This window comes from Urtica dioica, chromosome 7, assembly GCF_054948205.1.
Source record: "Urtica dioica subsp. dioica isolate 48M chromosome 7, U.dioica_male_clone48M_v1_H2, whole genome shotgun sequence".
Taxonomy (NCBI): domain Eukaryota; kingdom Viridiplantae; phylum Streptophyta; class Magnoliopsida; order Rosales; family Urticaceae; genus Urtica; species Urtica dioica.
This window is the reverse complement of record NC_142762.1, coordinates 38,922,881-38,945,301: the sequence shown is the minus strand read 5'-3', so window position 1 is coordinate 38,945,301 and position 22,421 is coordinate 38,922,881. Positions and strand designations below refer to the sequence as shown.

Sequence of the window (22,421 nt, the reverse complement as noted above, 5' to 3'; positions counted from 1 at the left end):
CTTTGAGTTCTCTCGCTGTTTCTTCTGTTTTTTTTTTTAATCGGAGTCGCTGTTTCTTCTGTTGCTTCGCTTTCTTCCTCATTAAGATATTATTATGACGACGTAAAGATTACTCATTCACATCGGTCTCATCTATTCTGTCACCATGTAACTTATTGCATGAGGTTAAAAAACAAAATTAAACAAAGGAGATTAATAATTGAACTTTCAATTTTTTTTAATTATAACCAAGAGAAAAGGCTTATATTTCTTCCACCTGTATTCGAGGTGTAATCATTTACCAATACAGAACTTGCTAAAAATATTGGACAAAACTTCCTCAGAGATGTCTTCTCCGCTGATCTGGCCAAGCGCCAGGACGGCCTCTCTCAGGTCAATCGTCCAAAAATCTAAGGGCAGTTGATCCTCGATCGACGACTTCAGCCTTACAAAAGCCTCCTTGGTTCTAACTAGCTGCTCGCACTGTCTCTGGAGATTGATGATCACAAATTTAAGCCAGGATCAAAACGACGTTTCGGGTCATCCGAGATTGCAACAGAATTCTGTTACTTTCTAAATATTACCGGGAGGGTAATCATGTCATTTTATTATTCATTATATTTATTTGAAAAGGTCATTGGGATTTTCGGAAAGAGTTGCTCGGTAAGTTCTTTCGTGTTCTTCAAAGAACAATGTAATGAGAGAGACTGGTTCGCATATGGAACTATGAAACTAGATACTCGATAATAGTAGAGATCGGTAAGCATTCCATTGTTGTGGTTCCTCACCTGGTTGACAGTCCAACGCCGTCCACCTCGAAGAACTCTATTGAGCCCCACTAACTCTACTATTGCCGATTCAAGTTCTTCGATCCCTTGGCCTGTGACCGCGCAGGTCAAAACACGCTTCGTAAACACGGTATCATCTTCAATACACTGAACAGGATCGGCGCAGTCTATTTTGTTTACGACGAGAATTATCGGAGATGATGATCCCATAAGTCTCTGCAATACGGAAACAGAAATAAATAAATCACACACACACACACACACACACGCACACACACATATGGATGTATTTTGATGACTAAAGTTTAAATTAGAGGTTAAATGTTTGTTTTTTTTACCTTGTTGGATTGAATCCGCTTTAAGAGTAGGGTGTCTTCTTCAGTCCACCCATCTACAGCACTTATTGTCATGATAATGACATCTGCACCAGAAGCAACTGCTTCAGAACGCTCTACGCCTGTAATTAAATCGGAGGAAAGAAAAACACTTTGTAACGAAGCCTTAAAACTTTCCGTCATGAGTCGAGAAGATAAAAAGAACATGAGATTTGCATCTTTACCAATCTTCTCGACTATATCGTCTGTTTCCCTGATGCCTGCTGTGTCGAGAAGGGTCACGGGAATGCCATTGACAGCAATGCTTGCCTCGACCACATCACGGGTTGTTCCGGCGACATCTGTAACTATCGCTCTTTCACTCTGCACGCTAAAACAAAGTTACCGGTTTCAACATCTTGTCCAGCTTAAGATAAATAGATAAAAAAAAATTGGCTTGATATCGATATACTTTGCTCCAGGCATTGAGAAGGCTCGACTTTCCAACATTAGGTCGTCCAACGATAGCTATCTGTACAATACTCGAAAGCACGTAAGAAAGAGAAGCGAACTAATGGGTAAGTGTAATTCAAGGAATTGCGTACCTGCAATCCAGATTGAAGAAGGTTGTCGTAGTTAGCGGTTTCCAAAGCACACTCGACATCTCGGGACATTGAATTGATCTTATTCACGAGCAGTCCCACGTCCAGCGGTGCCATCTCATCTTCAAAATCCAGCCGAGCTTCTATCTCGGTCAGCAAATCGATGCACTCCTTCCTCAATGATTTTACCAAGGCCGAGAAGCCTCCCTGTGGAAGAAGAAAAAAAGGAAGGCATGTTGGCTCTTTTCACTTGTCATCCTGAACCTTACGAGTTACGGCAGATTGATCAATATCCTGTTTTATTTGAACCAGCGATCCATGATTTATGAGAACGTGACACCTGGCTATTTGATCTAACTTCCGTCAATTTTTTTACAGTGTGCAACATATCTTACCTTATTTTTCTTTATAAATATATAAAATAATCAGTTCATGAGAAGAAATATTTTTATCATCAAACGAACTATAATAAGGTTTCAAGTTCAAGAACAAAATCCATAGGTTGCAGAAATGGATTTCCATCAAAAAATTAATTTTGTGATGATTTTTGCACATGAATTGATCATATTATTCTAAAAAATATTACCACTTGGGTTAGTCAAAATTGACAGAGATTTTTTTTATTAAAACAAGGAATTGGACCTATATCGCAGAAACAATTCAGGCAAATAAGCCTATAATTATACAAGGACCGATAATCAGAAGAGTTGAGCCTCATAACAGGAAAAATAAAGTTAAAATCAAAAGACATGCCTGAATTCCAGCCAGAGCTGCATCGGCGGCCGCAGAGGACTTGGCTGAGACTAACTTTCCGACGTTCTCGGCTTGGGAAAGATCTAACCGCCCGTTCAGAAATGCACGCAGAGTAAACTCCCCTTTAGAAGAAACAAAACCAAACTTGAAAAGGTCATGGATTTAGTCCCTACTTTCAATTTCACCACACGTATAAAGCACATATTGTCATACCCGGCTCGGCTAGCCTTGCTCCGGCGACCAAGCAAGCTCTGAGAACACGGTTCAGACACACTTCACTGCCGTGACACTGAAGCTCCACCACATCCTCCCGAGTATACGATCTTGGACCCAACATCGGCACTGCCAAAACCTAACACCCAACAAACAAACTCACAACCCTAAGCTTATCTCTGTGCAACCCGGATTTTACAAGGAAAAATATAATTTCTACTCCGAGGAAAATTCATCTCAATTTGAACTACAAATCTCCCTCAAATTTTCTCTCTTGAACTTCCATAAATCGAAACATCACCAGAAATTTTCACAGTTCCAGCGAGGAGAAGTGGAAGGTACCTCATCGACGACGTGGCCGAGAGAGTCGAAAACGGCGCCGTATTGGACGACGTGGGAGGTTGGTCGCCAGTTGACTCTCTTTGACTTCGCGGCGGGCCGGAATACGCGGCCGGCGATGGCCACCGCCGACGGACCTGACAGCCGTACGATTCCGACGGCGCCGGGAGGGCCTCCAGTGGCCGTGACGACGGCGGCGATGGTCCCGGAGTCGCTCGCGGACTCCGGCGCTCCTGCGGCGACGGGGTTCAGGGCCAACGCGGTCTCTGCGAGAAAAAAAACGACAACAAAAGCGTTAGAGGTGGTGGTGAGAGAAACGACAATGTAAGAGAGACGGGAGAGAGAGAGAGAGAGAGACTTAGGGGAGAGAAGCGTGGTGGTTTGGAGGAGAAGAAATGGGAAGCGAGAGTGGGTGGCGCGTGGAAGTTGTTCCACAGAAATTGCCTTAACGACACCTTTGGCGGCAACATTGCCATCGGTGCCTTTTTGCCTTCAGTTCTTCTTCTTCCCTCAAACGTATCTCTTTCCTTATAAACAATTCTTGTGAACAAAATGATCCTTTCAATTGATAAAATTATTAACTTGCCCATGAATTTTGATTGTTTTACACAAAATATATGTCCGTACGTCAATTTTTAGCTCATTTTGTCATAGTATGTATTTGTCACGTAACACTTAAAACGAGGGAAATTATCAAAACCCCAATGTGTTACCTTTTTAATAATCCAATTTTTATTTGTTTCATTAAAAATAATCAATAAAATGATTAAAAATATTTTTTTTTTAGCAAGTTTCAATCCTTGGCAATTCCTCGATTTAGAGTTCTTCTAAAATAACCAATTTGTGTTCTATGTCTCAAATTCTTTAAATTCCTTTCGCCACTTGACCTCTCAAATTTCCTAATCGATTTTTTAAAAATCTTCAAGAATGTGAGTCAGAGTAGTCCTTCATTTCATAATAAAATTCAAATACTGGAATCAACATCGAAGAAAGACCAGGTCGACAAAAATTGGTGATCCGCGGGGTGTTTCTGCAGTCTCCACGTGTTTGAAACATCTGGGACCTATGATAATCGAGGCATAAAGTTTGTTGGTTGTCCTCAACAGCCAAGGATTACTTATAAAATCTCTGCATAAAATACATTTCAATGCGCTTAATCATATGGTTAATTTTGACTTATACTGATACATCAATAAAGCTCATGTTCGATTGAAGCTCTCGCACGGGTTGTTGGGTAAGATTTCACACTTAGTACTACTTCTGAAGTGACTTCTAAACCAATGTTAAGGCCCTTTGGAAATCACTCATTTATAGGTTATATTTCAGCTATAATTCAGTAATTAATTTAGCTATAATTCAATAAATATTTAATCTATAAGCGTTTTATTTGATTTGAAGTAGTATATATTGCAACTAGAGGTATCAGGTGAGGTTACTGAACTTCTTACTTTGCTTTCCAGAAAATGGTTGTTTTGAATATACTTATACATTACGATGAGAGATGGAATGAAAATGAAAAATACGTTGAATACAGATTGATTGCTATGCTAGTGACAATAGAAACTACATTTTTGGTAATTCGTTGGCGTGACAAAGTGCAGCCCGGACAACGTTTCTAGCTTCGAGATGGGGAATTTGGAACTTCAGGAACAGAACAGAGCCATTTTTGAAGACTCGTGGTTTTTATTTTGATGCTTTTTGGGTTCAGATATATAGAACTGTGGTTATCTTCTGCTTTTAACTCTTATATTTCGTCGGATCTTTCTCGTGACTGGCTCAGTGCCCTCTAGTTTGTATTTTGCATCTTCTTAATAGAAGCTTTCTTTTCTCTTTTATTTTATTCACTTAGTTTCTTCTATAAAAAATAAATAAAAAATTAAAAATTAAAAACAAATAAAAAGTGATGAGCTGATTAATAAACTGAGTTGCCTCCATCTCGCTATATATAGGGTAAATGGCCACCAGTCCATATATTAATATATATCATTGGACAAAGGCCAAACAATGAATTGAGTGAAAATGAGAAGATTTCCTTTTCTTTTATCCCTACATGCATGTAGTCTTTGTTTCATGCGGGACAAATATTTTGTTGCTTGGTTTGGTTGTCAATATTTTTCCTTTCTTGATTCTATTACTTAGTTATAACCAATTTATAACTTGTATCTTATATGTATCCCACGTCTGAGTGCCTCGTATTACACAGAATACATATTACACGTTGTATACTATACTGGTATCACGTGTTTATATATATATATATATATATATATATATATATATATATATATATATATATATATATATATATATATTATCAGGCTCGACAAGTTTTTTTTGGTCTAAAGAAATTTAATTTTTTTTAGGCTTTTTTAATTTATTTTGACTATATTTGAACCTAAAATATATTTATTTCGGGTTTTTTTTTCTTCATATACATGAGTATGATCAAAAGTGGGTCTAAAGCAATGACTTAACCACCCTTTAAGTTAAGCTTGCCCTATATGAAATATAATATTATTGTAATAAGAAATTTATGTATTTGAGATTTTGTACTTGTATATCATAACCCTTTATTGTTTATCCATCAGTATGATTTTTTATTTTTATTTTTTGGAAAAAACTCCAATGAGACTTATTCCTATAAAATCTTAGAAACGACAATCTTGCTCATCGAGAGATGCTCACCAATCCCTTTTACCCATGTCGTAGCCCTAAGGGAAATGAGTCCATTTGGGGATGTAAGGATCATATCGATGTGTGCAAGACGCTTGGGTGCGATTGATGTGGGTCTTATTATTGCGAAAATTATAAATAGGTGTGCTTCTTTTTGTTGGAGCGAATTTTCTTTCATTCCAAGATTTTGTAGCAGTTTGGCTCAAACTTGCTAAGAATAGCCTATTCTTAAATAATGATGTATGCTAAAACTCTTACCTTCCTCTTGATTTACAAGAGGAGACTTTGGCTCAAGTGCCTAATGGTATCTATTTTACTCAAAATAATAATAATAATAATAATAATAATAATAATAATAATAACTCAATCTTTACGAATAAAGACAAAAGTGCACAATAAATGAATCTAGCTTACTTTAAGAACCACGTTCAATCATTTATTTATTTTATATTCTCATCCTCATCCAAACTTAAATTTATGACCATCCTGATTTCTAAGCATTTTTTTTTTACTAAATAAAAACTATTCTCCACTTCATTACTTTGTTTTATTTATCCAAGTCAATGTCCCCACCTCAATACTGAAGATAAGAGTGCTTGACTTTCGAGTTTTGACTTTTGAGTCGTCGTTTTTCATTATCGTAAATAAACAAATATCCCCAATATTCTTCGGCGTTCCAGTTCCACTCTCCAGTCCCTTTGTCATGACATTGCTAACACAGCACCAGGTACAAGGGCTTTTCAGTCTTTTTCTTCTTCTTCTTCTTCGGCCAAATTTCCATATTAGTCCATGAACCGAAAAGGTGTTCATCAACCATGAAGTTAGTCGGAGAATTTTCTTCTCTTATTATTCATTACGACCTTTGAGCAGATTAGAGACTCGCTGTTGACTAATTATTCTTCTTGTCTGGTTTGGAAATAGATGTAACTAATTATGCTGTTTAAATTATACTATGAAATGATTTATGCTTGTTCTTGATGCCCTATCTGGTGTCTATTATACAGTCTAAAATCGAACTATCTTTAGTAATATAAATTGCTCTGTTGAGTAAAATTCCTACAATTTAAAGATGGTCTCTTTGAATCTGTAGCATGAAGTTATTAAGAAAAGTTCTGTCTTGAAATTTTTTCCATATCAACTTTACATATAGACCACTCCCAAGTGTCGTCATTGGGCTTTATAGTTTATACGCAAAACCGTTGCAAGTGAAACGAAACAACCCCAACTATTACACTATGCTCATAGGAATGAGTGACCTTAACAGATGTTTTATTTTACACTCTTTTCTTTTCCTGGTTAAATTAGCTGAATCAAGGCCAAGGCAGTTATGATTTCTTCTGAATCAAAATTTTTCTTATTTTCTGTCATGGGACGTTGAGTTTGAGAGTGGTCACACAGATTCTTCGGCGGTCGATTTCGTGGAACAGGCTGCCACGGCGTTCGCTACTGTGAGGAAGATCTTGTCTTCGCCGATCAAGGACGGGAAATTGGACGCGTGAAGTTTTTCGATCACCACAGGGCCGGGATTTGCTAGCACAAGCTGGTTTCAGAGGTAAGTTCTTGTCAAGTCATCATCATAATTATTATTAATAATAAGGATAAAGAGTATGAACTTATTCATAGTTCAAAGTCAAACTAACCTGAATGTCTCTCTTCACGAGACTCCTGTGCAACTCTTCCAAGGCATGAATCCCACTCGTGTCGATGTCCGTGACAGCTGTGAAAAAGATGCGAGAAATGAAGTCAACCAACCATTCTAAACAGATGTAAGGAGAGAGAGAGAGAGAGAGAGAGAGAGAGAGAGAGAGAGAGAGAGAGAGATTTTAATCTTCTTACGTGACATTTCGACGATCAAAAAGTGAATAGCTGGTTGATGAGCTTCTTTGAGAAGCTCTTCTTCGTCGGCCAACCATCTCAATATCCTGCACATCAAATTAAACACTTGGTATTTTTTTGCTCTTGTTCTCTTGTTAAGTAAAAAAGTATTGGAGTTTTAGAAAAAAGAAAATCACCTCTCTTTGACATAATTGGAGTTGGAAAAGTAAATGGCGGAGTCAACTCTAACGATCAAAACTCCCGGAGATTTAGTGGCGTCCGGGTATTGAAGAATGTTTCTATACACATTGGTCCTCGGAAGCTTTCCCAGAATAGCCGTCCTCGGCCTCGTGACTTGCAGAAGAATTTTTGCAAACGATATCGAGACCTACCACACAACAAAGCCAAACTACACAATCAGACCCCAAATCCTTAATACCTCTCTCTCTTTTTCTTTATTTTTTTTTTATTTTTTACCGCGATCAAAAGGCCGATCTCGACAGAGGAGAAGACAACGCCGAAGAAGGCTCCGATACATGCCACGAAATCGAATTTGTCGATCTTCCAGATGAGAATGGCAGCCTGGAAGTCGATGAGGTTGATCACGGCGGATATTATGATGGCTGAGAGAATGGCATTTGGGGTGTATTTGAAAAGCGGTGTTAGAAACTGTAAGGTCAAGAACACGACGCCCGACATCACGATGTTCGACACCGCCGTTTGGCATCCCGACATGTAGTTCACGGCCGACCGAGAGAACGAACCTGAAGGAAAGAAAAAACAGAAAAAAACATCATACTTAGACAACTTTCTTTCCCGTTTTAGATTTTTTATTATTTTGTCTGTCTTGTTTGGATGTGTTTAGAAAATCAGAAGGAAAGAATTATGAAGTGCGCGTGTGCGAGGCAGGGAAAATGAAATCTCGCCCACATGTGAATTTCAAATAAAATCCATGTCGGCAGAGCATAAAGGTATTCATATTTACAAAGCGTGTTATCGGAAGCTTGTGATTTTAGATATCTTATATTAATTGGTCTGAAATCTGGTGTCGCTGTATTACAAGCTTATGTTTTTTTAGTAAACAGTCTCCTACGAAAATCCTTTAATTTTTAAAATCTTCTCGACTATTAGTCAAAAGGTTTAAAAGATGTATTGATATTTAAGTTTTTGAATCAATTATATACCTTGGGGGGATTCCATTTGGTCTATACAATAATATTTCAATGCTTTTCTTTTTCCTTTTTTTTTCGTTTTCTTTGGTTTAGCTAGTCTCCCTCGGATTTTGCTCCATCCAATGAAGACTAGGAAAATATTGGGTTTTTTTTTCTTCTTCTTCTTCTTGTTTTCCTTGGTAGATTCCAAGAATAGCCATAGTGAAAGCAAAAGCTCAAGCTAAATGGACTTATAGTGGTTGAATTTACGGTTGTGATTCTCTTACCTGTGGCAACATAGCAGGAAGTCATAGATCCAACAATATTCATGGCTCCGAGAGCGACCATTTCTTTGTTCCCGTCAAGCTGGTAATCCTTCATCGAAGCAAATGTTCTTCCTATTGCTATGGCTTCCTGATAATAAAGAAACGTTTTCAAGATTATAAACTCTTCCACATCGAAATCCAATTGGCTTTTTTTTTTTCAAGGTTTCGTGTTTTGTCTCACCGTCAACGCTATCATGGCTGCCACGATGCCGATCTTAAAACCTTTCCCGAGATATTCGCCGCTGAAATATATTTGCTTAACCGATGGAGGGTTGATTCCTCTGTCTATATGCCTCACCTTCATGAATTACACAAAGTCAAAACCTTAATTAACATCTTTAGCCCCTAGAAATGAATGAAAAGAAAAACCCTTACAATTGCAACACCACTGTTCTCTGCATGGGTCAAGTAGACGAGCAGAGTTGACAGAACGACTGATATCAACGGTGCAATTGCAGGCACCCAGAAGTATTTCTTGTTCCTCTTTCCCTGATCAAATTTTATTTATTTATTTATTATTATTATTTTTCAAAATTTAGAAAACAGTTTGATGAGCTTTGGATCGGCACATCATATCTCTTACTATGTGTTTAGCGACGAGGAGGAAAGTTAAAAAGGACACTCCAATGGCTATGGTCTGCCAGTTCCACTGCACCTCAACAAAAAAAAAAAATTAATAATAATTATAATTGATAACTCGGTGTTATTTTTTAGTTGATGTGATTTCAGGAAACTTACGCCGTGATGAGCCGCGTCAAAGACGGAACGCATTACAGAAACGATGTCGGTTTTCTTTGTGAAATCTTTGATGCCGAGAAAGCCCTTTAGCTGTTGGAGGGCTATTGTTATAGCCGCTCCTCCCATGAAGCCGACTATGGCCGCGTGGGACAAGAAATCGATCAAGAACCCCAACCTAACACCACATTACAAGAAACCATTACATATATATATATATATATATATATATATATATATATATATTATATCTATATAAATTCTCACTTACTTCATTCATTAGTCTTTTCTTATTTATTTATTTACCTGAAGATCCCGAGAGTGGCTTGAGTGATCCCGGCAAAGAAAGTGGCGGTGAAGGCGAGCCTGAGATACTCAACCGGGTGAGTTGTGTGGTCGATCTCGCTCTGAAGCAACGTCCCGAGCAAGAGAGACACCACAGCCACCGGTCCGATCGCTATGTCCCTTGAGCTTCCCATGAACGCGTATATCAACGGTGGAACAAAGCTCGAGTCTGACACACCAAAAAAAAACTCAATCATCGCCATCATCATCGTCCTCGTGAGTTGATAATATTGATTATTAGTCAAATAACTTACAGAGCCCATATTCTGGAGCCAAGTTGGCAAGTTTGGCGTACCCGATATCCTGTTTTTATTTTTGGACAATCGGTTAGTTCGTGTCAGAGAAGATGGCATTAAAACAGTATCGAATACAGTGTACCTGAGGAATGCAGAGGCTTGCGATGGTGAGGCCCGAAATGAGGTCGCCTCTGAACTTGGACAGGCTGTAACTTCTCGACCAATCGAATATCGGGAAAACGGCTCGGATCCCGAGGACGAGCTTCTTTGACTTGGACTGGTCCTTGAAAGAGCGAAGAGGATCGTCTGCGAACAATGTCTCTTTCACCGTTGACTTGAACTCCTTGAACAGGTTTTGCTTCTGCGGGGCCGAGACTCTGTGGACAAACGGCCCCGAAGGAAGATCTTCTTCGCTCGAATGGACCGTCGAAGCCATTGCTGACTTGACTTGTGTATAACTCACTCACTCACTTCAGGTTCTGAACAAGCGAGAAAACATAAATGTTCGTTTTTTTAGCTATCATTAAATCACACTATAGTCAAACAAGGAAAACCAAACTTACCCAATGAATGTTAATGTGTGTGTGTGTATATGTGTATGTGTGTGTATTAGTTTGTTTAATGATATTCTGGAATGAGCCCTTAACGTAGATGTATACCAGTACGATTCAGTGATTCTGATATGCTTGAGATCGTTAGTCCAATTTATATAAGCCCATTTAATCAACGCATTTGTGGTCAAACAATTCGAGCTGAAAAAAACACAGCACCATCTATGAACCATAATCGAGATTGAAAAATAAATAATATTAATGAATCTGATCTTGACAAAGGCTCAATTCTCTTGCACTACTTGCAGTGTGTAAAAGCATATGATAAAAAATAAAAATTACTATTATTGAGATGTCACAAATATGGATTAATTTAATATATTCATTATGTAATGATAATAGTTGACGTAAGCGATACGCTCACACATTCCACCCTTGATGTAACTGAAAACTAAAATATCCGAGTTCGAGATTGAGATTGTTGGTTTGGTTTGATTTTGACCAAAATGTAATCACACACATGTATGTCATAATAAGCAAAAAGAGAGAATCAATTTGGCACCACTCACAAAACTTTTTCAATTATGTAATGGTGCCTTTCCAAGTTTCCCAAAATTCCCAGGTCATCACAACCAGTGACTAGAGAGAGTTAAATAACATATTATTATTATTATTATACCTAGGTGGGGTTTATTTATTATTTATAATAGTTTGACGCTAACGCTATTATTATTCTCTAAATGCCTGCATATTGACTAACCAATCGTCTTCACACACAAAGCTTTGATTGCATCAAAGAGTTCGCTTAGGTCCACAAAGAGATCGAGCTTAAAACGAGCAAAGAAACTAGGGTTTTTTTTAAACTGTTAACATTGCTATCAAATTTGAAAAGTCATACTCTAGATATTAGACCAATGACCATGTTGATGTGATAATGGAGAATATTATTGGAGTAGTACATTGTTGATATAGGAAACAAACAGCAATATACGCATTAGAATTTAATCTTCAAAATGAAATAATATCAAGGATTAGAGAATATAAAAATTACATATATATTGAGAATGGTAATGACTTGATAAAAGATGTTACCAACTAATTCTTTTGTAATTGGTCTGTTTGACGTTACTTAACACCACTATGGGAAAAAAATTATGAGAATAAAATTTTAGAGCGTAACGGTTATTTTTTAAATTGTAAACAATCATTTTACTTATAAGTAAAATTGAAAATAATATATAAAGTGAAATAAAACCCAAAACAGTAAATAATTTTTTTTAAAAAAATTGTAAACATAAAAAAATGATTGTTTACAACTTAAAAATTGCTATTGTACTAAATCATGTAATTTTGGCTAATAATGTCACTTGCACTTGCATCACTAATATATCATATAATTTTGATCAATAATACCACTTATAAATAAAATAAAATAGAAATGGCTATTTTCACAATAAAACTTTTAAGCACGTAATTGTTGTAATAAAATATAGAAATCTACTATTAGAAGCAATTACTGCCAATTATTTATTAATAACATGATGCCAATAACGAATGGTTCTCTCTCGCTCAAAGGACTTTGAGAATAAAACAAAGCATAAAAAACTGACCTCAAATAACACGAGTTTCTGATCATGGCCGTCGATAGTGGGAAAGTGAGGGACAAAACTCTCTCTCTCTCTCTCTCTCTCTCTCTCTCTCTCTCCACTTTTTCAGAAATCCACTTTTGAGTTCGTAGCCTCTGCATGATATTATCTTATGATTATTAACATATAAGGGAACAAAGAAAAGGCGATTCCAACAAAATATAAAACAATTAAACAAATTATATTGGAAAAAAAAAAGGAGAAACGTAAGGACTAGACATCGCTTGTTTGCGATAAATTGAGAGAGTAAAAAAAAGGCATATCGTAGGCTCAGAATAAGTGACTTTGACAACCTTTTATTATTATTTTTCTTCTCTTCGCACACTCGGTGGTCCTCGTATTTTTGGAGGAAAAGGAAAAGGTAAAAAAAAAATTGACTTGCTGTATCAATCATGGAAAAAGAAAAATAAATTATATATATATATATGTACATATTCTCGTTTACACTTGTGGACGATGAAGAAGATGAATAGAGATCGAATTCCGTCTTGGTGCAGTAAGTTAAATGTATTTAATCGTTTCTATCAAGTAGATTAATAATTAAGCCTTTTTGTTTTTAATTTTTTTATAAGATTCGTGTAAGAAAGGGAAAAGTTCCACCTAGAGAATAGGAATTCGGAAAACAAGAAATCCATCTGTAAAAGAAAATAAATACCCTTCTAAAAAAAAAAAAAAACTCAGTGCCCTCTCTAGATTTTTGCCAACAAATAATCAATAAATATGGCAGGCCTTTTGCCATGACCTTACGTGATGATGACATGTAACGTAACCCAGCAAAAAATATTTAGTTTTTTTATTTTTATTATTGATTATTTGCTGGCAAAAATCTAGAGAGAAATATATAACCAAATGAAACGCATAACGTTCTTTTTTCAGAAACCGAACAGGTGTTAGCTAATAGCTATGTATTTTCTAATTAAAAAAAAAAAATCTTGCAAAATAATCATTTGAAATTTATTGATTAACACAATAGTTTCAACTTTTCAGTTAAATAACCAAATTTACGTTTTCAAAATTTTTTTGACTGCCAAGATTAAATTTTTTGACGATTATTATAAGCAATTTATCATTTTCAAAAAAAAAAATTTGAATTCATAATTTTTTTTTAAATAAACTTGTTGCACATAATTTTTTGACTTTTGTCTATTTTGCAAATTCATAACTTTAAATTAGTTATTTAGTTACATCAAAAAAAAAAAAAAATAGCTATGTATTTATAGAACACACACATACATATGGTTTTGAAAAATATAATTAAAACAAAGGTCTTTCGAGAAACATTAAAAAAAATTAAGTAAATTCCATGAGATGAAAGTATCTTTTAATCTTTTGTAATTAAATCGTAATATCTTAAATAATATCGATTATTTTTATAAATGATAAAGTATTACAGAAGAAAAAAAGGTCTTTCGAGCAAAAATAAAAAAGTAAGCAAATTCCACGTGGGCAGCAGCTACACGTATTCGAAAAGTCAAAGAGAGAAGTCGTGTAAGCGCAGAGGAATAACTTATATATGGGACTATTATTGTTGTAAGTCAATGTTATTTTTTCCTTTGAAATTTAAATAGTAGACAACATAGGGGTCCCATCCGTACCTGGACGGAATTGAGGCTATGTTCACTACTTGACACGGGGTGGTCCAGTTTCCGGGGGATTCCTAAACTCGTAATTAATTATTATTTAATGGAGTCATAATGATAACAAAAATGATAGATATCAGCCGACGGTGTGAGAGCCACTTGTTAGTGGTCACCGGCCTATTTTGCTCAATAGTCTAATTGACCCACCAAAATTAAGGTATTAGCCCAATTTTCAATTTATTAAGTAAGTAGCCCAATATTTAGACACTTCCTAAACTACCCCTAACTAAAACTCGTTCAATTCGCTAAAAACAACTATGTTCTTCACCTTCGTTCTTTATCTCCCGGTGAACCTCGGGTCTCTACGTGGTAATCGCGATCCTCTCTCTCCCTCATCGGAGCCCTAACCCTAGTATTTCTCCTCTGCGCTCGCTCCCGAAGCCGGAAAACCAGGGTGAAGCACAGCTTCGGGTCGCCGGAATCGCCGCCTCCGTCTCCGACGAGATCGCCGGAATCGCCGTCTCCGTCTCCGACGACGTGAAGTCAGGCGCCGGAGAGACGGCGACGATTGAGGAGAGGAATATTGCAGTCCTCCAGGGTGAAGTACAGCTCCGGATCAATCCCTCTCGTCTCCAACGAGATCGCCGGAATCGCAGCCATCGTCTCCGACGAAGCGAAACCAGGCGCCGGAGCGACGACGACGATCGAGGAGAGGAAAATCACAGTCCTCCACGACCGCGAGGTCAGAGTCGAGTTTCCGGCGGGGAAGAGAGGATTTCCGGCGAGGGATTAGATGATTATTTGGGATTCGCGATAAGTTAATTTAATTAACTCACGGAATTGATTTAGGTTAATTAAATTAACTTATTGGTTGAAAAAATTAGATTAGGTTCTGAATTTTTTTGTGATTAAATTTAATTTACTAAATGATTGTATTAGGAATTAGGTTAATTAATTGAATGCTTTGAATATCAATTGACTTAAGTTATGATTTTTGTAAATTTTTTTAGAATTTCAAATGGATCAGTTAATTAATTAACATAACTCACTCCTGTAGGTTAATTTAATTAACTTATCATGAATTTACCAAGGGCATTATGATATGATCCGAAAATATGGACTATTTGCTTAATAAAATGAAACTTTGGCTATTTCCCCAATAAGAATGACAAACTTGGCTAGTTAAAACAAATTAAACAATTCAAATTTTGTTATATAGTCATTATTTGGTAAATTTTAAATAAACAATCATGAGATTTGATTAATAAAGCAAAACAAATAATAATCGTTAAAACTCAAACCAACCCGATTGAAAAGTAAAACTAAACCAACCAACACGAAAATAATCGGGCTGGTTTGTGTTATTTTTTTCGGATTATAATTCTCGACAAATGACTTTATAACTCGAATGAAAATCATATATGTGACGACCCGACTTTTCGGACCGTCTTACTTATCTTACTTTTTAAAACTTAAGAAAATTTGAGGTAAATTTTTTTTTTTAAACATAACTTAAAATATAAAGTTTGAAAACTCGTAACCTAAAAATAAATTTTCATTTAAACTTGATGAACGAAAACAACCAAAAAGTCGAAGTTGCATAATGGAAATTTAAAACCAACAAAATACCATCGTAAAATAAATTCCATAAATAAAGTCGTAACCTTTAACGAAATTGAAGAACATAACTTAAACCATGGACAATAAAACCTTGGGTTTGGATTATTGAAAAACTGAAAGCAAAGCGGAAGTCTTTTATTTTCGAAAACGGCAACCATAACCCAACCCTCTCGCTATCGCCGCCGCTGATCCACCCTCCTCACTTGTTCATATGTTGTTTACCTACAACACGGACGTATATACATAGAGTGAGCTAACGCTCAGCGAGAATAACTATAACTCACAAAACATAAGCAATAAAAATAAAATGCATGAACCGGTTATTCGTATTAACTGTGACATGAGAATACCCTATTAAAAGTCTATCGTATTTTAGTTCAGGGGTCCCCTAGAGTAGCCGTACCGATTTCAGTGTACACTTTGGTAACGAACCATGGGGCTGCGACCTCCCATAGTACGCTCCGTCACATACATAAACATATGAGGAACTCTCTATGTGAGCCCGTAGTTCGGCTCGAGAAATTCCTCTAGGTACCTCCGTAATTCGAGGCGGTACGACTCTCTTGCTTACTTAACTTATTAATCGTGTTTATTACGTTAAAAGCATGAGCGACATAAGATAAAAACATACATGATAACATACCTAGAAACATAAGACGTGTTATAGATATTCTAACACACAGCATAAGATAATAACATAAACTCACATATCGTCATATCATATCATAACAAGCACATTCCGAACAAACACGCACACACAAAAATTCACACAATACATAAATACTTCATATCACATAATACGTATTATATATATATATATATATATATATATATATTTTAACTAATCCGTGTTGCAGTGAGATTATTCTCACCTGGATATCGGAATTACGATCGAAGACCGTCGAAGGAAAATGATGCTCTTAAAGACTCGGAACCTAAACGGAAAAGGTTGACTATTATCTATCAGGTAAGAAAAGGATTTAATACATGACTTAGTTTCTGGAAATTTTCAGAAACGAGATCCGACGTGAAATTACTAAAATACCCTTGGCTATTAGGGTTTCGGAGGAAACTGAAACTCTGGAAAAACTTTTGTAAAAAATCAAGTACGTATAAAATATAATTTTGAGCACTTTTTGTAAAGGCATCACGGCCAAAATAATATTTTAACTATTTATTAAAAATAAAAGAAGTGCTAAGATCAATCTTTAAAGTTTTTGTCAAAAACTGTCTGCGCACCGTTTTGAAAATAATCGGAAAATATTCAGTATTTGATAAAATTATTTTTCGATTAAAGTTTTAGATAGAATACATTTAAACCTAAAGTTTCCAAAAAGAATCAACGCAAAAGCAAATTTGTTGAATCCAAAGTAAGCGTTTAAAGTCTGAAAATCGGGAATAGGTTTCAGGTCTGTGCGCCGATTTGAAAATAATCGGAAAATATTCTGTATTTGATAAAAATATTTTTCGATTGCAGATTTAGATAGAAGACACTTAAAACTAACGTTTCCAAAAAGAATCAACGCAAAATTTTTTTTTTGAAACCAGCACAAGCGTTTTAAGAAAACATTTTCAGGGAATCCGAATCAGAGAGAAAAGAAAGCATACCTATTAGGAGCTACAAATTTTTCAAGCCAAAAGAGGAATGGGGGAGAGAGAGCAGAGAAGAAGCGTTAAAAAAAAGAAGAGGGGATGTTTAAATAGGGTTTAAATAAACCCTAAAAGCCCAAACCTAATCCTACTTCTAATATTAATATATTAATTATTATTATAATAAAAAAAAAACATAATATATGCTTACGCACATCACATGCACGCATATAAATAACTTTATATAAATATATATATATATATATATATAATGTATACTAAAAAAACTAAACTGATTATATATATATAATATATATATATATAATATAATATATAAGATACTTTTATATATCTATATATATATATATATATATATATATATATATATAAAACGTTAACTAATTTATATTATGTAAAATAAAGTAATATGTATACTTTAATTTATTATAATGTATATATATATATAAAAAGTATGTATACATAACTTATTTATAATATATTATATCCATATTTTGTAATCTAAAGAGTATATTAAATTTAAAAAAAAAAACCCTAAAGCTACCACATAAACAAATCATTCACTACTACTTTATTAAAAAAAAAAAAACTAACGTAACTCGAACACAAAAATTTTAGCTTTTTAATTAAGCTAAAAAAAATTGGGATTTCACAATATACGTTATTATATCTAGAACGTTTTTTCAAATAAATTAAAATTTTACTTATCTTTAGAAAATTTACGTATTAAAATAAAAATTAAGCATATTTTTAATTATAGTCACAAATAATAAAGTATAATACTGATTATTTTTTATTTAATTATAATATTATTAGAAAAACGATATTTTTTTAACAATAGTACATATAAAATATTTGCAATCTTAAAAAAATTAAAGAATTAACACTATCGGGTTGGTTTAGTTCAACCCAATCTCACGACTATAAAAAACCAAACTAACCCGAAATAATTGCGGTTTGGGTTGGTTACAACTCAAACTTCATCGAGTTTTAATGAGGCGGTTTAAAAAAGAATGCGATTTGGTTTGGATGATCGGGTTGTTCGGTTTGGCAGTTTTGATGAACACCCTAGTTAATAATTGTAAATATATCATTAAATTCCAATGACATAACAAAATGCTAAAACATCCAAAAACAATACCACATCATCAGAATGATTGTTTAAATAAAATTTACAAAAAATTGTTATTTAGCAAATATTAAAATATTGATGGGTTATTTACTTATAGTTTTTTGGGCAAACTAGCAACGTAACCATTTTGAAACGTGGTTTTTAGTTTTTAGCCCACGTTTAGTAAATTTTGTAATCTAGCCATTTACTGAAATAAACGAATATTAAAAAAAAATTACCCTTCATTAAATAAACAATTATCATATATTAATAGATTAATAAAATAAAAGAAATAAATGACAAACTGATCCGACTAAACCGATTAGATCACAAATATCTGTAAAAATTTGAAAATACATATTGAGATTTTGCCAATTAGATCGGCCAAAAAATCAAAAGGGAAAAAAAGGAAGCTTGAGATCTAATCACGCCATTAATTTTGCTTGCCCTTCACCCTCGCCACCGCGAACTAAACCGATCCGACTCTGCCGCCATCTGAAACAATAAATAAACAAAAATAAACAAAAATATACATAAATAAACACGAATATACCAACATTGAACACAAATTTACATAGACATTTACAAAAATTTACACAAACACATACAGTTTTTCGATTGCACAGACAAAAATTAACACGAAACTTGAGCTGCCATCTCCGAGACAAGAGCTTTGGCCGCAATGAGTCACACAAATTTTTCGATTGCACAAACAAAAATATACAGATTTGAAAAGTACCTTTGGGCCACTAGAGAAGGAACGCCGGCGACATGGACGACAACGTTTTTTTTTTCGACGCGCCGTCGATGACCAAATTAAAACCTGACTCTGACGTTGGCACTCCTCTCTCACCACCAAATTGTTGTCGAACACCTTCACTATTGCTATCATCGTACACCTTGAATTCATCCTCCACCACCACCAGAACATCTTCGTTGCTCATCAGCCCTGCGTTTGCGTCTCACCAATTTGATTCGCGAGTCAAGTGCTATCAGACCAGATTCCGTACTACTCCGATCCAGATCCAAGCGGCAAGAGATGGCATTCGGGGCGCGGCGGCGAATTCCCAAAGTACACCATTCAGTGGAGACGAACGAGGGTTTTCAACGCAAATAATAAATGAGCCAATTTTGATGACTTTTAATAGCCAAATCTGTTTAGAGAATAAATGTGTATTTTTTAATAAAGATATGATAATTTATTTTAAGGGCAAAAATGTAAGCAAAAAAGTGGATTAAAGGCCACATCATCAAAATTGGCTACTTAAATAAACACTTTGAAACGTTGGCTAGTTTACAATTTCAACGGTTCCTGTGGCTTAGTTCGTGTAATTTTTCTAGTTTTTTTTTATGCAACTAGATTATTTTTTTTGTTTGAAATTGTTATATTAAATAGCATATCCAGCTTACTCTTTAATAATAGAATGATAAAAAAAAAAAAAACAAAATTGGATTGGATTATAAACCAACTTCATTTCTCACTCTATTTTATTGTGGAGTGGATGATTAGTGCAACTTTAAATATTTAATATCATTCATTCAATTTTATTTCGGAATGAAATTTTAATAATATTTGATTAATTTATTTGATTATAGAAATCTCAAAACGTGTTACATTTAAATAAATTTTGTGTAGTCGTAATAATTATCATAAAATTACGTTTGAAATTATTTTATTTTATTTAAATTTAGTATGAAAGTTAATTTTGCGATGTGATAGAGAATATTTACACAATACTTAAATAGCTATTAAAAGTATAAATATTAAATCAATTATATGATATATAAGAGTCAATTTTTATACGTTCCTTTACAAAGTTTTTAAATAATATATATAAGTATAAATATATAAGTATATAAATGTTATATGTAATTTGTGATTATTTATAATAAATACAAAGATACAAGTTAAATATGTATGAACTATAATTAAAAAAATTAGAATTATTGGACTAATAGACAAATTAAGAATACGAATTTTGTGTGAGTTGAAAATGGTGTACAAAGACAACATTCCTACAATTAAAGTTCAAAAGTCAGCATTGTTGCAAAATATTTGCCATAGTTCTAAAATATTATCAATATCCTTACTACTAATTAATTAAGATATATATATATATATATATATATATATATATATATATATTACATTTTGTTGAAATTTATTTGATAGCATAATAATATAATCATATATAAAATTAGGGGAAGTTAGATATATAGCCCATTCAAACTCAATACGTTAAAATTTTAGCCAAACTATTTAAAAAAAATTAAGAAAGTAGTTAAAACTAAGACATGACGTATGCTTCATATAATATCGACATAGGCACGATCTTTAATTATTTAGATACTTTGACTATAATTTTAATAGAGGGTATTTTTTTTTAAAACATACTTTTTTTAGAAGTGGCATTAGTGACAAAGATTACATGATATATTAACAGTGCAAAACGCATGTGATATTATTGGCCAAGATTACATAATATAGGGCATGCATTTTTGCATCCCATGGGGGGTTGAACTCATGACCTCTCCGTCGATGTATGTATAGGATTATCACTAGACCAAGCTAGCTACCACTTTAATAGAGGGTAGTTATTTAGGTAGTTAGTATGGTTTTCTCTATAATTAAATGACTAAATAATACATAATTGACATTGTCTTTTTTTAATATTTATGATTTTTTCATAAAAGATCAGCAACTTTTTTTTTAAATAAAATGTTATATACCTTTTTAGTGTCATTTCATCAACCTGCAATATATACTAAAAAAATTGTTAACATTTAAGTCTTTTGACTAGAGAATGGTAGAAATTTCACAATTGTGAGAAAATTAACTCTTTCTTGCTTCAACAAAATGATCAAACTCTGCTAATCCCAACGTGTTAGTCTTAAACGAATAACTTAAAACATTAATCAATAGATCTTTGCTCATGAAAAAGTTGTTTACATCAACACCAAAGTTCAATAGAAATATTCACAAATCACATTTCTCAGTTAGGATTAATTCTTCTGCATAAGAGTTATCTACACAATTTTAGAACATTAACTTTTTTGTAGCGCCATAATATTTCTTGAAATAGCTTTCTATAAAAATTATCAAAATGATTAGAATGGTTTATATTCTAAGACTTAATATGGTTTATATGATAGCTGTCGTGGCATCATTTTCCTATCACACAAAAGTAATGGCCAATTAAAAAATAGCTCATGCTGTATTGGGCCACGCTCGCAAGCCCATCTGCCCCCATTTAGTCCAATCACCCGATCCGAGACATCGACACGAGGTCTCGATCAAATCTATGACACGAGAGATCCTCGTCCATGACTCAAATTCATGGCACGAGAGATCCTAGACCATGGCTAAAGACAAGCCAGAGCTATAGGGCCATGGCTCAAGTTGTGGCACGAGAGATCCTCGACCATGGTTCAAGACCATGGCACGAGAGATCCTCGACCACAACTAAGACCATGGCACGAGAGATCTTCGACCATTGCTCAAGTTCATGGCATGAGATATTCTCGGCCATGGTGCAAGGTCATGACAATATTTTACGCATCAGAGTCAAGTGACAAGTGACAAGTCTCTGTGCCACATCTCCAAGCTCGCGTCAAGGATATCGCGCCATGGCCCTGTGCCATGCTGCGCCTCACTACTATAAAACACAACTTTAGAAGCGACGACACTTTTAAAAGTGAAATGTCACTTCTAATTAAAAGTGACATGTTTTTAATATTTTGGCGCACTTTTAGAAATGACATGTCGGTTCTAAAATTTTTTGCAGGTCAAAATTTCCCTCTTATTATTTTTATTTTATTTTTAAAAGTGACATATTGCTTATAAAATTGAAGTCCGATCATAATGAAGATTTAAAATTAATAGCGAATAAACTAAGCATACATCGTGAGTAACTACAACCTATAATTTTGGAAAGAATTATAACCAAATAATGCAAGATATCCTAAAAAATTGATTTTAATCTCACAAAATTAATCGGTGATTTCAATCAATGATTTTTATTTTAAAATTTGAAAT

General features: G+C 34.4%; 2 protein-coding genes across 2 annotated transcripts; both read right to left on the bottom strand.

Moving 5' to 3' along the window:
* Positions 1-22: 22 nt before the first annotated feature.
* On the bottom strand, positions 23-3,476 carry LOC149391419 (tRNA modification GTPase). Its single transcript, XM_089619310.1, has 10 exons — positions 3,347-3,476; positions 2,992-3,254; positions 2,650-2,788; positions 2,433-2,558; positions 1,687-1,886; positions 1,554-1,613; positions 1,327-1,465; positions 1,106-1,224; positions 768-983; positions 23-468 (listed from the first exon to the last, which is right to left on the bottom strand). Exons 1-10 carry the CDS (start codon positions 3,462-3,464, stop codon positions 274-276), a joined length of 1,575 nt encoding a protein of 524 aa, XP_089475436.1. The 5' UTR covers positions 3,465-3,476; the 3' UTR covers positions 23-273.
* Positions 3,477-6,737: 3,261 nt separating this feature from the next.
* SULTR1;3 (sulfate transporter 1;3) lies at positions 6,738-10,705 on the bottom strand. Its single transcript, XM_089618747.1, has 13 exons — positions 10,412-10,705; positions 10,288-10,336; positions 9,995-10,202; positions 9,692-9,866; positions 9,537-9,602; positions 9,329-9,442; positions 9,135-9,251; positions 8,915-9,041; positions 7,954-8,240; positions 7,674-7,864; positions 7,498-7,583; positions 7,302-7,378; positions 6,738-7,201 (listed from the first exon to the last, which is right to left on the bottom strand). The coding sequence occupies exons 1-13, from the start codon at positions 10,703-10,705 to the stop codon at positions 7,052-7,054; spliced, it is 1,941 nt and encodes a 646-aa protein (XP_089474873.1). The 3' UTR covers positions 6,738-7,051.
* Between the last annotated feature and the right edge of the window lie 11,716 nt (positions 10,706-22,421).

Excerpts from the sequence above, each read along its gene's own strand:
- LOC149391419 (XM_089619310.1), bottom strand. The coding sequence starts at position 3,464 with ATGGCAATGTTGCCGCCAAAGGTGTCGTTAAGGCAATTTCTGTGGAAC. Across the intron at positions 1,614-1,686 it reads TTCTTCAATCTGGATTGCAG|ATAGCTATCGTTGGACGACC; the intron begins GTACGCAATTCC and ends AGTATTGTACAG. Across the intron at positions 1,466-1,553 it reads TTCTCAATGCCTGGAGCAAA|AGTGAAAGAGCGATAGTTAC; the intron begins GTATATCGATAT and ends TTTAGCGTGCAG.